Source organism: Lagopus leucura, unplaced genomic scaffold, assembly GCF_019238085.1.
Source record: "Lagopus leucura isolate 7727_CA_CO unplaced genomic scaffold, USGS_WTPT01 Super-Scaffold_100056, whole genome shotgun sequence".
Classification (NCBI taxonomy): Eukaryota; Metazoa; Chordata; class Aves; order Galliformes; family Phasianidae; genus Lagopus; species Lagopus leucura.
Genome location: NW_024962302.1, coordinates 970,596 through 982,926, shown reverse-complemented (window position 1 = coordinate 982,926; position 12,331 = coordinate 970,596). Strand labels below are relative to the sequence as shown.

Here is a 12,331-nt window from a genome sequence, read left to right as displayed (position 1 = left end):
TGGCAGTGCTTTTCATCCTGTGTGAGCTGCAGAGGTCTTGAAGCTTTCTAGTGATGAATGTGGCTTGGTTTGGTCGATTGGTTTGTTTGGCTTTGCATTGCTAGTTGGAAGGGTAGTTATGTTGTTCATGTGCTGTAAGCATTTAGTATGATTATGAGATGATGCTTTTACTTAGCCCTATTTTAAAGATGAATGATGAAGAGATAATCTCATTAGGGCTTATCTTCTGTTACACACAACTTAATAGCTTCCTCTGCTATGTCATCGTATTCAGAAGATTGTCACAGGACTTCCTAAAGTGATCTCCAGTTAATTAGGTTAACAGTTAAAAAGTTAATTAGGTCTTTGCAGAGGATTAAACCAGTATCAAAGCTGCAAGCTGAGACTTAAAAAGTAGCAAATAGAGTCCATTTTCAGGTTGTCTCATTTTCATTTTCCTTTACTGATTTTAAGGAAGAAAGAAAATGAAGGAGCATACAGTAAGACTAATTTTAGCATGTTGTGTTAAGGTGCCAGCGAGATTTCAGATTCTTGTAAACCTTTAAAGAAGAGGAGTCGAGCCTCAACTGATGTAGAACTGACGAGCTCAGCTTACAGAGATGCTTCTGACTCTGATTCAAGAGGACTCAATGATTTACAGGTAAAGGCATATTGTTTCTCACAGATTCAGTCTCTCTTCAGTTGCCTGTTGCTAAACATGAGTACTGTATTTCCTTCAAGTGTTGCCTTTTATTGTCTGAGAAGTGAAGTGCAAGCTTTTTAAAACTACCTTTTATTTCTAACCCTGCACATTACATCATCCAACAGAACAAATTGGTCACTGACTCATTTTGCTCTTTGAAAAGTTGTTGGATTCCCTGGGGGTTTTGGGACACCAGTATGAAACAAAGAGGTTTCTGGCAAGAGTGAAATAGACAATTTTTTTTTGCTTGTCCAGGTAAAAGATATGTCAAAAAGGCAGCATTTCTTGAGTCATTGCAGTGGAGTCCAACAACTTTTCAAAGATGTTTGAACCTCTTGATGTGCTGAATAATCTTGTAATCAGTGGTGATGTAAATATTGTTTTGCACAGTGTGATTTGTCTTTTTAAAGTGTCTTGTTTGAGTGCCTTGGACTTTCCCTCTTTGTAGGGTAGTTTTGGAAAGCGTTCCGACAGCCCATCAGCTGCTGTTGATGCTGATGCTTCTGATGTGCAGTCAGTGGACTCCAGCTTATCCAGGAGAGGAACTGGAACAAATAAAAAAGACACTGTTTGTCAGGTAAACGATGGCACTGTAAAAAGAACTGTAAAGATGTTTTGGCTGTTCCTGTTAGTTTGAGGTGATAGACTTAAAAGCAAACCAGTATGATTTGTTATCTTAGAATATTAAGGCTTTTAGGACTCTGTGATCTGAAAATAGTTCCTAGGAGAGCTTGTGGATTAGGAATATTAAGGAGAAGCTTGTCTTTCTATTTAAGTATGAGAGAACTAGGACTCCAGGTGGATCCTGCATAGAACTACTTCTATTTTGGAGAGAATCACACTGTTACAGGAGAAAGCTGCTGTAAATTCTTGGATTGTTTTCAGCCCATAGATTTCATCAAGTCTGCTGTGGGATGTAAGGCAGTTCTCCTGACTTATTGTAACTCTGTTTAAGATCTGTGAGAGCTCTGGTGAGTCACTGGTGTCCTGTGAGGGCGAGTGCTGCAGCACCTTTCACATGGAGTGTCTGGGCCTGAAGGCGATGCCGGAGGAGAAGTTCTTCTGCACGGAGTGTAAAAATGGTGAGTGTGTTCCCAGGGCTGAGAAATGGGCAAGGATTTCCTGCTCTGCCACAGTATGATCAGAACAAATAAGGTTTACTTACAGAACCTTAAAATCTTTCCGTTTGGTCTGTTCTGTTACTTTTCTTAACCTCTGATGCCAGATTTTCACTTGGCAAGTAACTGGGAAGAGAAAGGGTGACAAACTGTTGAGAGTCCTCTCAGCATAAAGCAGTTCAGGTTAATAGCAGTTCAGTAGTGCCTGTGAATTGTAGCACCAAACAAACATCTGTGCTGATCAGAGCAGCGAAGTTCTGTTCATTCAGATGTTTTTTTTCTTAACAGCATCTGTATCCTGAAGTACTGACAGTTACATTTGGGCTTCTTTATTCCTTCTTTTACAAGGAGAACACACGTGCTTTTCTTGCAAGCTCCCTGGCAAAGATGTGAAGCGCTGCTCTGTCAGCACCTGCGGTAAATTCTACCACGAGGCCTGCGTGCGCAAGTTTGCCACAGCTCTGTTTGAGTCAAGAGGATTTCGGTGCCCTCAGCATTGCTGCTCTGCCTGCTCCGTGGAGAAGGACATCCATAAAGCAAGCAAAGGTGAGAGCAGAGCTGGCTCTGAACGGCAGGAGAAACGTCAGATGCATCACCACGATGAGTCTGACTGCCAGTAACGCAGCGAGGAAGAAGGGCTTCGTTCTTAACGAGGTCTTTGAATCTGTTGTGGGTGGGAAAGCAGCTAGCAGCCTGAGACCACTGGTGTGAGCACGCCTGAATCTGCAATGCTGACGTTGGCTTCTGTTGCTGAGTTTAGTGTAAGCTGAGGGTTAGTGCACGAGGCTGAGGAGTTTGCTTTTTCCTAAAGACAGTTGGGAGTGACTGCTAGAACAATTCAGGGGAAGAAAGAATCCTTTTAGAAATGAACTAAAATAATTAAGCAAAAAAGCGAACTCTAGAATGTTTAAACCATGTGTTTTTTTTTTTTCCCAAAACAGGGTTCTGAAGTGAAAGCTAACTTTTGTGAAACTTTTTCCAAGATGTAAATGTCTGTAATCTAGCACAGCGCGTGGAATAAAAGTCAGTCCTGCCTCTGTCTGTGCTGCCTTGTACCAAATCTTGACTCCAGGGTGACATGGTGCATTTTGTTTTTGCATTTATATTAAACAGGTCGCATGGTGAGATGTTTCAGATGTCCCATTGCCTATCACTCAGGAGATGGCTGTATTGCTGCAGGAAGCTTATTTGTGTCATCCCACATTCTCATCTGTAGTAACCATTCCAAAAGGAATCACTCCTCATCAGCTGTAAATGTAGGCTTTTGTTTCGTTTGTGCAAGAGGTGAGCACAACTGTTTTTTCCTCCCTCTGTTTTATAGTTCTTCTGTTGTCACTTGTGCAGTTTAATGATAAAAGTGATGTGAAAGAAACATCTCTTAGGGCTGTGAGGGGTTTTAATGCTTTCTGTGATTTTTGGTGTAGTCAGCAGTTCATGTTAAGCTTCTACATGCTATTTTGGTCCCTCACTCAGAAGGCATGCTTCTGTTGCCAGTAGAAAAGAATAGATGCTGAGCCCCCAGTTCTAGTCATTGCAAGCTGAGAATGAGCACTTATTATTCACTGTCTGTTAAGCAGAAGGGGGATTCTTTCACCACTCACAAATAGAAACAAGTGTTTAAGGCTGGGAGTGAGGATTTACTCATGAGCTAGAAAAAGAATCATTTTAAATTCAAACTACCATCATGTTTGAGAACTTTGAAAAGAAAGCATTTCCAATACCATGTAAACAAGTTCCATGCTAGGATTTTCCATGTGTCCATTTTTTTTTTTTCCTTTTTTTTCTTTCCATTTTTTTTTTTTTACTTTTCTGGTTCTCCAGTCACTTGAGTCGTTCCAAACAGCAAGCTGATAAGTTACAGCACACCAGTTACTCAAGTAATGCAAAAGCATTGTTTTCTCTGGTGAAAGACTGTGTGAGGCTACAAGAGCAAACTCACTGCATGGGTTGGATTGAGTTCTGTCAGTCATATGTGGTCAGCATAGGGACACAAGGTAAGGACAGCATCTGTGAGAGAAGAACTGCTCAGAAGGAAATGGGGAGCTGAACAAGCTAGAAATACTTTAGGCATCTGTGTGAGAAGAGTTACTTAATTAGTTTTAGCTGATGTTAGAAGGAGATACTCTGTGTTTAGATGCAAAACAGGAGTGAGGTGGGAAAAAGCATCATTAAAACTTATTCATCATGAGGTACTTAAGGAAAACATTTAAGTCTTCTTATTCACCTTCCTGAAATATCCTTCATTGAAGCACTTCATAGTTCATGTAACTGCATGTGTGTAGATCATCCTTGCTTCAGGAGCTCTTCTGAGGACGTGCTTTGCAGGCAGGCAGACACCATTCTGCTCTCACCAGTTTTTTAGGTCCCACAATTCCAGCACTTCTTTTCAGCACTCGGCTCTGTGCCCCTCTCTCAGGGCAGTGAGTTGGTGGCTATCTTGGTGCCTCATCCTCCATGCTTCTTTGGATCTCAGCTGTGACACTTCCCAGAATTATTGGTTGAATGCTTCTCACCTGTACCTCTGGCTTTCTGACCTGCGCTGCCTGACTTGAAGCAGTGTGGGGAGACTCTTCTTGGTGGAGAAAGACAGGAAAAAAAGCATGCAGGCGTCATTTGAAACAAAGGCATTTAGCAGAACAGGGTGCTACTCCAAAAGGTCTGATTTGGCAGCTGTGGGGAGGCTGTTAGTGCAATTCTTACCTAAACGCAATGGGTGTAGGGCAGAATTTCCATCCATTCTTTCTCCTCTGCTGCTTGCAGAATCACTGAGCCCTCCTGTTACTTTTTAAATTCTAAAGCAATTATAAAGGCAGAATGCTTCCATAGGTAAGATCTTGGCTTTCTAGGATGTGGGATGGTGAATTCTGCACCTGTGGGGCCGCGTGGAGGATTTGTGTTCTTCCAGCCTGTAGCCCCAGCTGCTGGTATTGCCTTAGAAGCAATGGCTGCCATCACCCAGCTCTTCACATGAGCTTGCTTTTGCTCATTTGGGAGGGTGGTTTGCACAGGATGACACTGGGTTGACACTTCTCTTGTGCTTTCCTGTAGATGCACAAGTGTAAAAGCACTATTGAAGTTCCAGTTAGGAGAAGCTTATCCGCTGTAGGTTTTTCCAGTTACAACTGAATTTAGTCTCTCTGACCTGTGACCTCCTTCTTAGTGAAGAAACTTTGCCAGACTTTTCTTTTATCTTTATCTATCATTTTATCTTTTTTTCATTCACTCGTGTATGCATTATAGGTGTTTCATTTGCTTTATTTTATTTTCTCCTTTACGGAATCATGGGTAGTTTCATTGCAACTCATCTCTTTCTGTTTGTTTCGTATAGGGCTGGTAGTGCAGGATCATTCAGACCCCCTGTTCAGTTCATATGCCTATAAATCCCACTACCTACTGAATGAATCAAATCGTGCTGAGTTGATGAAATTACCTATGATTCCTCCTCCTTCGTCAGCTTCCAAAAAGAAATGTGAGAAAGGTAACCAAAATAGTTTCTTTCTCTTTTAATTTACTTTTGCTTTTTCTATTATTTCTCTATCTTTAAATCAAACAAGATATGTCTGCTTGTCAAGCATCACTTACTGCTTTTCAGTAAATTTCACTCATTGATTATTGTGAGCGTGTTCATGTCGTTGGCAATTTTTTTTATTATTATTATTAAAGGGCTTAAAATAATTGCTGTCACTAAATTCTCTTTGGAAGAGGCTAAATCATTTTGTATCTGGCCTAGATTACTCCACTGTCAGGAAGCTGTTCACACAGCTGTAGGAAGAAGAGGCAAACAGAGCTTGGTACCATTGCAGTTCAGTGCTTACCTCGATGGTGTACAGAACAACAGCTTCTTAAATTGGTTTTATGTACAGAAGAAGAGGGGAAATCTCTGTCAGATCTTGTAGGTAGGCTAAGCCAAGCCCCAGGGAATGGAGGATTTTTCAGGTGGAACATTGCTGGGTGCTGTTGCCATTCCAGAGGAGATGCAGAGGGAAGGTGGTGAGGTCGTGCTGTGTGTGTGTGTGTTGCAGTCCTCGGGCTGTTCCTCTCCTGCTGCTGCTCCTGGCACTGCTGCTGTGCTGGGCAGGAGTGGCAGGAGGGGCTGCACCTCCAGCAGAGGGGTTTTGTCCTGTGGAGAAAACAGCAGGGTTTATTGCCAGGAGAGAGAGCTCATTTCATGCTGGCGTGGGTGCAGTGCTGGAGTGTCTCAGGACACCGTATGGGGAGATGCACGTTGTCTCTATGAAATACTCAGATGTTATATTTTATTCCCCACAGAAATGGTGCCCAATTAACCATTCTAAAGTTAGGTTATTATCAGTGTTGCTAGACTGATGGCTTTCAGTAGTTTCTGTAAGTCCTGAAAACAAAAATTATTTTGAGCCCTCTGCTTAGCTTGAGCAATACCTTACTAATGCATCCTGAGAGCAATTTTTTTTCTTGCTTAGCATTGAAAGATTTGTTTGATTTTGCTTGATTTGTTTGCATCTCCTGGCATTTTACCGTGTTGGATGATGCTGTGGTGATTTACACTGGGGCTGTATTTCCTCTGAGATCATATTTGCAAAAATTACTTGAGAAGTTGAAGTTTGACTTTGGGGAAAGTCTGGAAGACCCACATGGTTGGAATTTGCTGGCTGTAGCAGAGGAAATACAGTATTGGTCGTGTGATTCATTTGTTTAAGGAATGCTTATTGCAACATTCAACAATCAATCAATGTAATGACAATTTGGAAAGTCTATAGGTGGACAAGATTTTCTGGTACGTCTTCTGGTGCTTCTTTTTCCATACTGTGACAGAAAATTCCTTCAAAAGATCTTAAGTATCTCCCAGATTTTTGGTCCCTGGGGCACAAACATTTGATTTTCTTCCTGCTCCTTAAATGCATATATATACACATGTGTAATACGTCTGTATATATATTTATATAAAATACTACAATAAGTGTGTTTTACTGAGACCCATTGTGTGAGCTGCTCTGGTTGCTGAGGATGGCTTGGAGATGTGCTGTGGCTCTCCATGTGTAATGCATCTGCCTAAACATTTGTCCAAAGAAATGGAAACTTGTGCAGGTCAGCCACGCTGCACTGAGAGCTCCTTTGCACACAGAAGGAACCTTTGGGATCAGGACATCATCTGTGGTGCCACTGCATTATGTAATTGAGTTCACGTTCCTCAAAACACTTTATTTTTCCTTTTTCTGATACAAACAGATTGGTAATGAGAGCTCTTTCTATGATGCCATTACTACAGAAAAGCATTGATCGACCTATAGGCTGTGGGAGTGGGTTTTTGTACTGCACACTAACTGATTGCCAAGGGATTCAGTCATAACAATGTTGATTGAAAAAGTATTTCTTAGAATTGGGTTTTTTGTCACCGTTCAAGTTTTGACCATCACCAAAGGCATTGAAGTTGATGGCACTGCTTCCATCTCTAGTGCTTCCTTCGAGTTGCTTCTATTGCCAACTTTGCTCACCTTGAAAAAAGCATTTGCTTTGTAGTAGATGGCTGATGCAATTAAGAGCCACAATTTGCACATTGCAGAAGTGCAGAAATGCACTGCAGCTTTTATTTTAATCCAGCATTGTAAATTTGACTTGATCCCTTCCTTTTGGCATATTTTCGCTGTGAGGCAAGCGAAGGTTGAGAATATATGACTAAAAATTGATATCAATTGCTGTGCACAAGAGGAGGCAAATCCTTACTTCTATAAACCAGACAGGGTTTCTTTGTTTAAAGGTGGAAAACTGTTGTGCTGTGAATCCTGCCCAGCTTCCTTTCACCCTGAGTGTCTCAACATAGACATGCCTGAAGGATGTTGGAATTGCAATGACTGTAAAGCTGGCAAGAAGCTACGTTACAAGCAGATTGTTTGGGTCAAGCTTGGAAATTACAGGCATGTTGACCATTTTGTTCTTCTCTTGTTGTTTTGTTTGAATGTCCTGTACGATCACAGGAGGGTGACTCAAAGTAGCTGAGTCTTGGAAAGCAAGAACTTGAAATATAATGATCGATTTATTTCATTTCAGGCATCAGTGTTTCTCTTCAAATTGAGTTCTCCTGCTTTTCCAGGCACTGAAGGATACTGAATTTTACTGGCATTGGTTCTGTAAAATGCAATGGCAATATAGAAAACCAGGGACTGCCTTCAGAGCCCTGATGTCTTAGCTTGTGTTTGTTCTTTGTCACCTGCAAGAACAAAAAGCATTTGTAGGTGGTCTTAAAAATCCATTCTTACGTCATCTTCTCACAAGGCTTTTCCAAAATTTAGAGCAAGAACTTTAATAGCAAAGGGCTTCTGCTGTTTTGTGTGGCAAAAGTAGCCTTGGTTCTGTAAGGGAGGAGTTAATTTAATTGAAGGGAAAGAAGTGGCTGCTTTTATTTTTTGATGTAAGAGCGAAGCAAGCTTGGAGGCTTAGGCTGCTGTTGCCAGAACTTACATGCATCTTTTCTTTGTGCTTCCAGGTGGTGGCCAGCAGAGATCTGCAATCCCAGGTCTGTGCCTCTCAACATACAGGGCCTCAAACATGATATCGGGGACTTCCCAGTATTTTTCTTTGGTTCACATGACTACTATTGGGTACACCAGGGCAGAGTTTTCCCTTATGTTGAAGGAGATAAAAGCTTTGCTGAGGGGCAAACTAGTATTAACAAGACCTTCAAGAAAGGTAAAATCAAACAAAGTTTATAGTGGTTTATGACAAAAATTCCACGTGTTTGTGTCTCCATCACCACTTAACCTGCATGGGAGTATTATGTGACTGGTGTTCTGTGTTCACACATAAAGCTGCAAACATTGTAGATCCCTTAACTGCAGATAAAAAGTATTGTAACTGCCTGCTCATTGTGTATTGTTGTGGGCAGGTTCACTTCTTTCACAGTCTGGACAATGTGAAGGTGGTGTTTGGGCTCAGCTGCATGGGATCATTGTTCAATATCTCAGTTTCTGCTGAAAAGTATCTGATAAAGCTAGATCCATGATGTACTGCAATAACTCATCTTTAACTTTCTGGATTTTTGTGTATGCATTTCTGTTCTTAGCTTAAAGAGAAAGTATATGTTTGATTAACAGCAGCTGGTGTTAATTGCTTCCTATTTTGAACTCCTTCCCTTGAACAGCACTTGAAGAAGCAGCAAAGCGTTTCCAGGAGCTGAAAGCACAAAGAGAAAGCAAAGAAGCATTAGAAATTGAAAGAAATTCAAGGAAACCTCCACCATATAAACACATTAAAGTGAGTTGGCTGCTTTTTTCTGTTTATGAGTAAGCTAATTGCATGTTTGCAACAATCTCAGCTTAAGGAGATGCACAAGAATCATTTTGATGTTCTTTTCAAGAGTCTTTTGTTCTCTCATGGTACCAAAAACCATTCTTTTAGCAGAGTATCAGTCCAAGTTAACAGTTGAAGATCAGCTCGACCTAAGGCAGAGCTTTGCTGCTTGCAAGCTGCTCTCATCCCTCTTAGTTTCATGCTGGCTGTTACAACCTTTTTGCCCACTCAGCCTACTTAAGAGCTGTGGAATCTGATTCTTGCCAGCAGTTTGGGACATGTCAGGCTCCATATTTTTCATATGAAGTTCTTAATTCTAGCGTAAAGAAATCCTGTACTTGAAAAAGTTGTTCAGAATCTTTGTGCTCATTGTCCTCAGCTTTTCTTCTTTTTGTCCCTCTGTTCTGCAGTCCAACAAGGTAATAGGGAAGGTTCAGATTCAGGTGGCTGATCTGTCAGAAATCCCCCGCTGTAACTGCAAGCCATCTGATGAGAACCCCTGTGGTCTGGAGTCCGAGTGTCTGAACAGGATGCTGCAGTATGAGTGCCACCCCCAGGTGTGCCCAGCAGGAGAGAGGTGTCAGAACCAGTGCTTCACCAAGAGGCTCTACCCTGATGCTGAAATCATCAAAACCGATCGACGTGGATGGGGTCTCAGGACAAAAAGGAACATTAAAAAGGTAGAATGAAAGTGAACAAAACTCCTTTTTTACAGTAGGTGAGAGCGCTGCAACTTGAGGAAACGCAGACAAAAGTTTCACTGCTCCCAGGTGAAATATTTTAAGTGTTTCAAAGGCACTTGTGTGGGTGCAGCACTGATGGTGAAACCCGTTCAGCTGTTCTGACAGAGTTGTCATAAACTTGATATTTACTCCCAGAACAAAAGCGAGTTTCAGGTGACTGAATTCAGGTTCCATGGGTGGAGGGGATGAGGTCGCTGTCTCTTGTTTCTAGGAGGCAAAAACCCGTGTGTTTTCTCAGTGACTGCTGGGCAAAAGGGAGACCTCGGCCTGGAGAAGTAGTCTGAATGCTGATTTCTTCCAATGAAGATGATGAAGTCGTAGAGTTTTGGCACAATAAGTCACCTTACATGTGGTTTTATTTTTGTTTTTTTTTGACTTTTCAGGGTGAATTTGTGAATGAATACGTTGGGGAGCTCATTGATGAAGAAGAGTGCAGACTGCGAATCAAACGTGCCCATGAAAACAGTGTAACCAATTTTTATATGTTAACAGTTACGAAGGTGAATACTATGATTTCATTCAGTATAAGCTGTTTATGGTTGGAACTATTTCAATTTCATAAAGCCCTTTTCTGTAGGAGTGACTCTGGAAAACTTCCCTGTTCTCACTAATTTGAACTAGAATCTTTTTTCCCCTTCTTAGCATGTAGTTACTTGTCAGCAGGAGACTTTTTCTGTTGTGAGTACCAAACATAATCTGTGCTGTTTCTCTGCCTTTTCATTTCAAGGATCGGATCATAGATGCTGGTCCAAAGGGGAATTATTCTCGCTTTATGAACCACAGTTGTAATCCAAACTGTGAAACACAGAAATGGACAGTGAATGGTGACATCAGAGTTGGGCTGTTTGCTCTTTGTGACATTCCTGCAGGTAAGAGGATGGCTCTGTTGTGTGTATGCACTGCTGTTAAAATCCAAAGCTTCTGACTTTTACCCAGTTTTCTTTGTGGAAACTGCTTAATCCAAGTGACATCTATCAGAACTTGGTCACTTGTTGAGGTAGAAATGTTACTGATGCAAACCTGCTTTCCTCAGGGTCAGTGTGGACGAATTGTTCTTTACATTTTAGGAATGGAGTTAACATTTAATTATAACTTGGATTGCCTTGGGAATGGCAGGACTGAGTGTCACTGTGGAGCAGAAAACTGCAGTGGTTTCCTAGGAGTGCGTCCAAAGGTATGTGGGTGAAAATTGGATCTGTTTTCCTCCCTTGAAAGTCTCTAGAGATTTTAGTTATGAACTGTAGTACAGCCATTTCCAAGTTAAAGTTAATTTACTAATTGGTTACTTCAGATTCATGTGGATGTGCATTCCTGACTTCTGTACCTTAAAAGCTTTTTTGAGCAAATTTAATGTGAGCCTAATTAATGCAAATAACAGCCAAAGGTGATTAAATTTATTTTCATGGGAGGGATTTATAAAGTGACTGCTGTTATCTTGGTAATTGCTAGACAGCATTTGCAACAGCAAACGAAGAGAAGGTGAAGAATGCAAAATTAAAGCAGAAGAAGAGGAAAATAAAAACAGAACAGAAGCAGATGCACGAAGACAACTGTTTCCAGTGTGGAGATGGGGGAGAACTTGTCATGTGTGATAAAAAGGACTGTCCCAAAGCTTACCACCTCCTATGCCTTAACCTGACTCAACCACCCTTTGGTAAGAGCATTCCTGTCACTTGCTTTTCCTTCCTGCAGTGAGGCAGTGTTGGAGCTGAATTGTGGCAGCTGTTTACATGAAGCATAGCTGGTTTTGCAGTGCTGTCTGGCTTTAGAAGTCTATCAGGTGGCAATGTGCCCTGTAACAGGAACCCGTGGAGAGGGGAAGCATTGTAATGTTATTTAACTTGATGCTTCTGTTCCTTGGATCAATTTTCCTTTTCTTTCAGTTGAAGTACAGCCATCGTCTTGATACGCCAAGGTCACCACCCACAAATCATGTGGTAGATCATGTGTTATGTGCCTTTCTGTTGCAAGCATAGAAGCTTTCCTCAAAATTAGCTTGTTTGCTGGAGGAAGAAGTAAAGAGTGTCTTAACACCAAGAGCAACTCGAATTCGAGTTTTCAGTGTTTTCCTTTGTTTCTCATTGAAGCTCAGCCTCCTGTCTCTCTCTTCTCCCTTCCCCTTCTATCTTCAGGAAAGTGGGAATGTCCGTGGCATCAGTGTGACATCTGTAGCAATCCTGCAGTTTCGTTCTGTGAGTTCTGCCCTCATTCGTTCTGTAAGGATCACGAGAAAGGAGCCCTGGTGGCATCGGCACTGGACGGCCGTCTCTGCTGCTCCACACATGACCCCAAATCTCCCGTGGCACCCGAGTACTGGAACAAGATAAAATGCAAATTGGAACCTCAGAATCCCGTAGAAGAAGCAAAGGAGTGATTTTTTGTTTAAAAACAAGCAAAAAAACAACAAGGGAGGGAAGAAGAGGAGGGGCAAATAGATGAACTTGAAGAGACTGCTATGCCACATTCAGTCTGTATCATCGGCGCTGTCTTGTGTGAACTGGGAGTGGGACCACTTACCAAGCAGA

The 12,331-nt window shown here is 41.7% G+C and overlaps 1 protein-coding gene across 11 annotated transcripts in view; it reads left to right on the top strand.

Annotated features, from left to right (window-relative positions):
- Nucleotides 1–12,185, top strand: part of NSD3 (nuclear receptor binding SET domain protein 3) — a 29,244-nt gene extending 17,059 nt beyond the window's left edge. For 5 of the 11 annotated variants that reach the window (XM_042886311.1, XM_042886313.1, XM_042886312.1 and 2 more), the window contains exons 10-24: nt 510–640; nt 1,131–1,259; nt 1,638–1,764; nt 2,149–2,346; nt 2,914–3,084; nt 5,129–5,278; nt 7,535–7,691; nt 8,261–8,463; nt 8,915–9,027; nt 9,474–9,743; nt 10,190–10,306; nt 10,534–10,675; nt 10,874–10,980; nt 11,256–11,460; nt 11,939–12,185. In XM_042886311.1, coding sequence (XP_042742245.1) covers nt 510–640; nt 1,131–1,259; nt 1,638–1,764; nt 2,149–2,346; nt 2,914–3,084; nt 5,129–5,278; nt 7,535–7,691; nt 8,261–8,463; nt 8,915–9,027; nt 9,474–9,743; nt 10,190–10,306; nt 10,534–10,675; nt 10,874–10,980; nt 11,256–11,460; nt 11,939–12,180 — 2,462 coding nt within the window. In that variant the 3' untranslated portion in view covers nt 12,181–12,185. Of the gene's footprint in view, nt 1–509; nt 641–1,130; nt 1,260–1,637; nt 1,765–2,148; nt 2,347–2,913; nt 3,085–5,128; nt 5,279–6,069; nt 6,145–7,534; nt 7,692–8,260; nt 8,464–8,914; nt 9,028–9,473; nt 9,744–10,189; nt 10,307–10,533; nt 10,676–10,873; nt 10,981–11,255; nt 11,461–11,938 lie in introns of those variants that run through there. The other 6 variants (XM_042886316.1, XM_042886317.1, XM_042886318.1 and 3 more) reach the window with 6 other exon arrangements.
- The last annotated feature ends 146 nt before the right edge of the window (nt 12,186–12,331 follow it).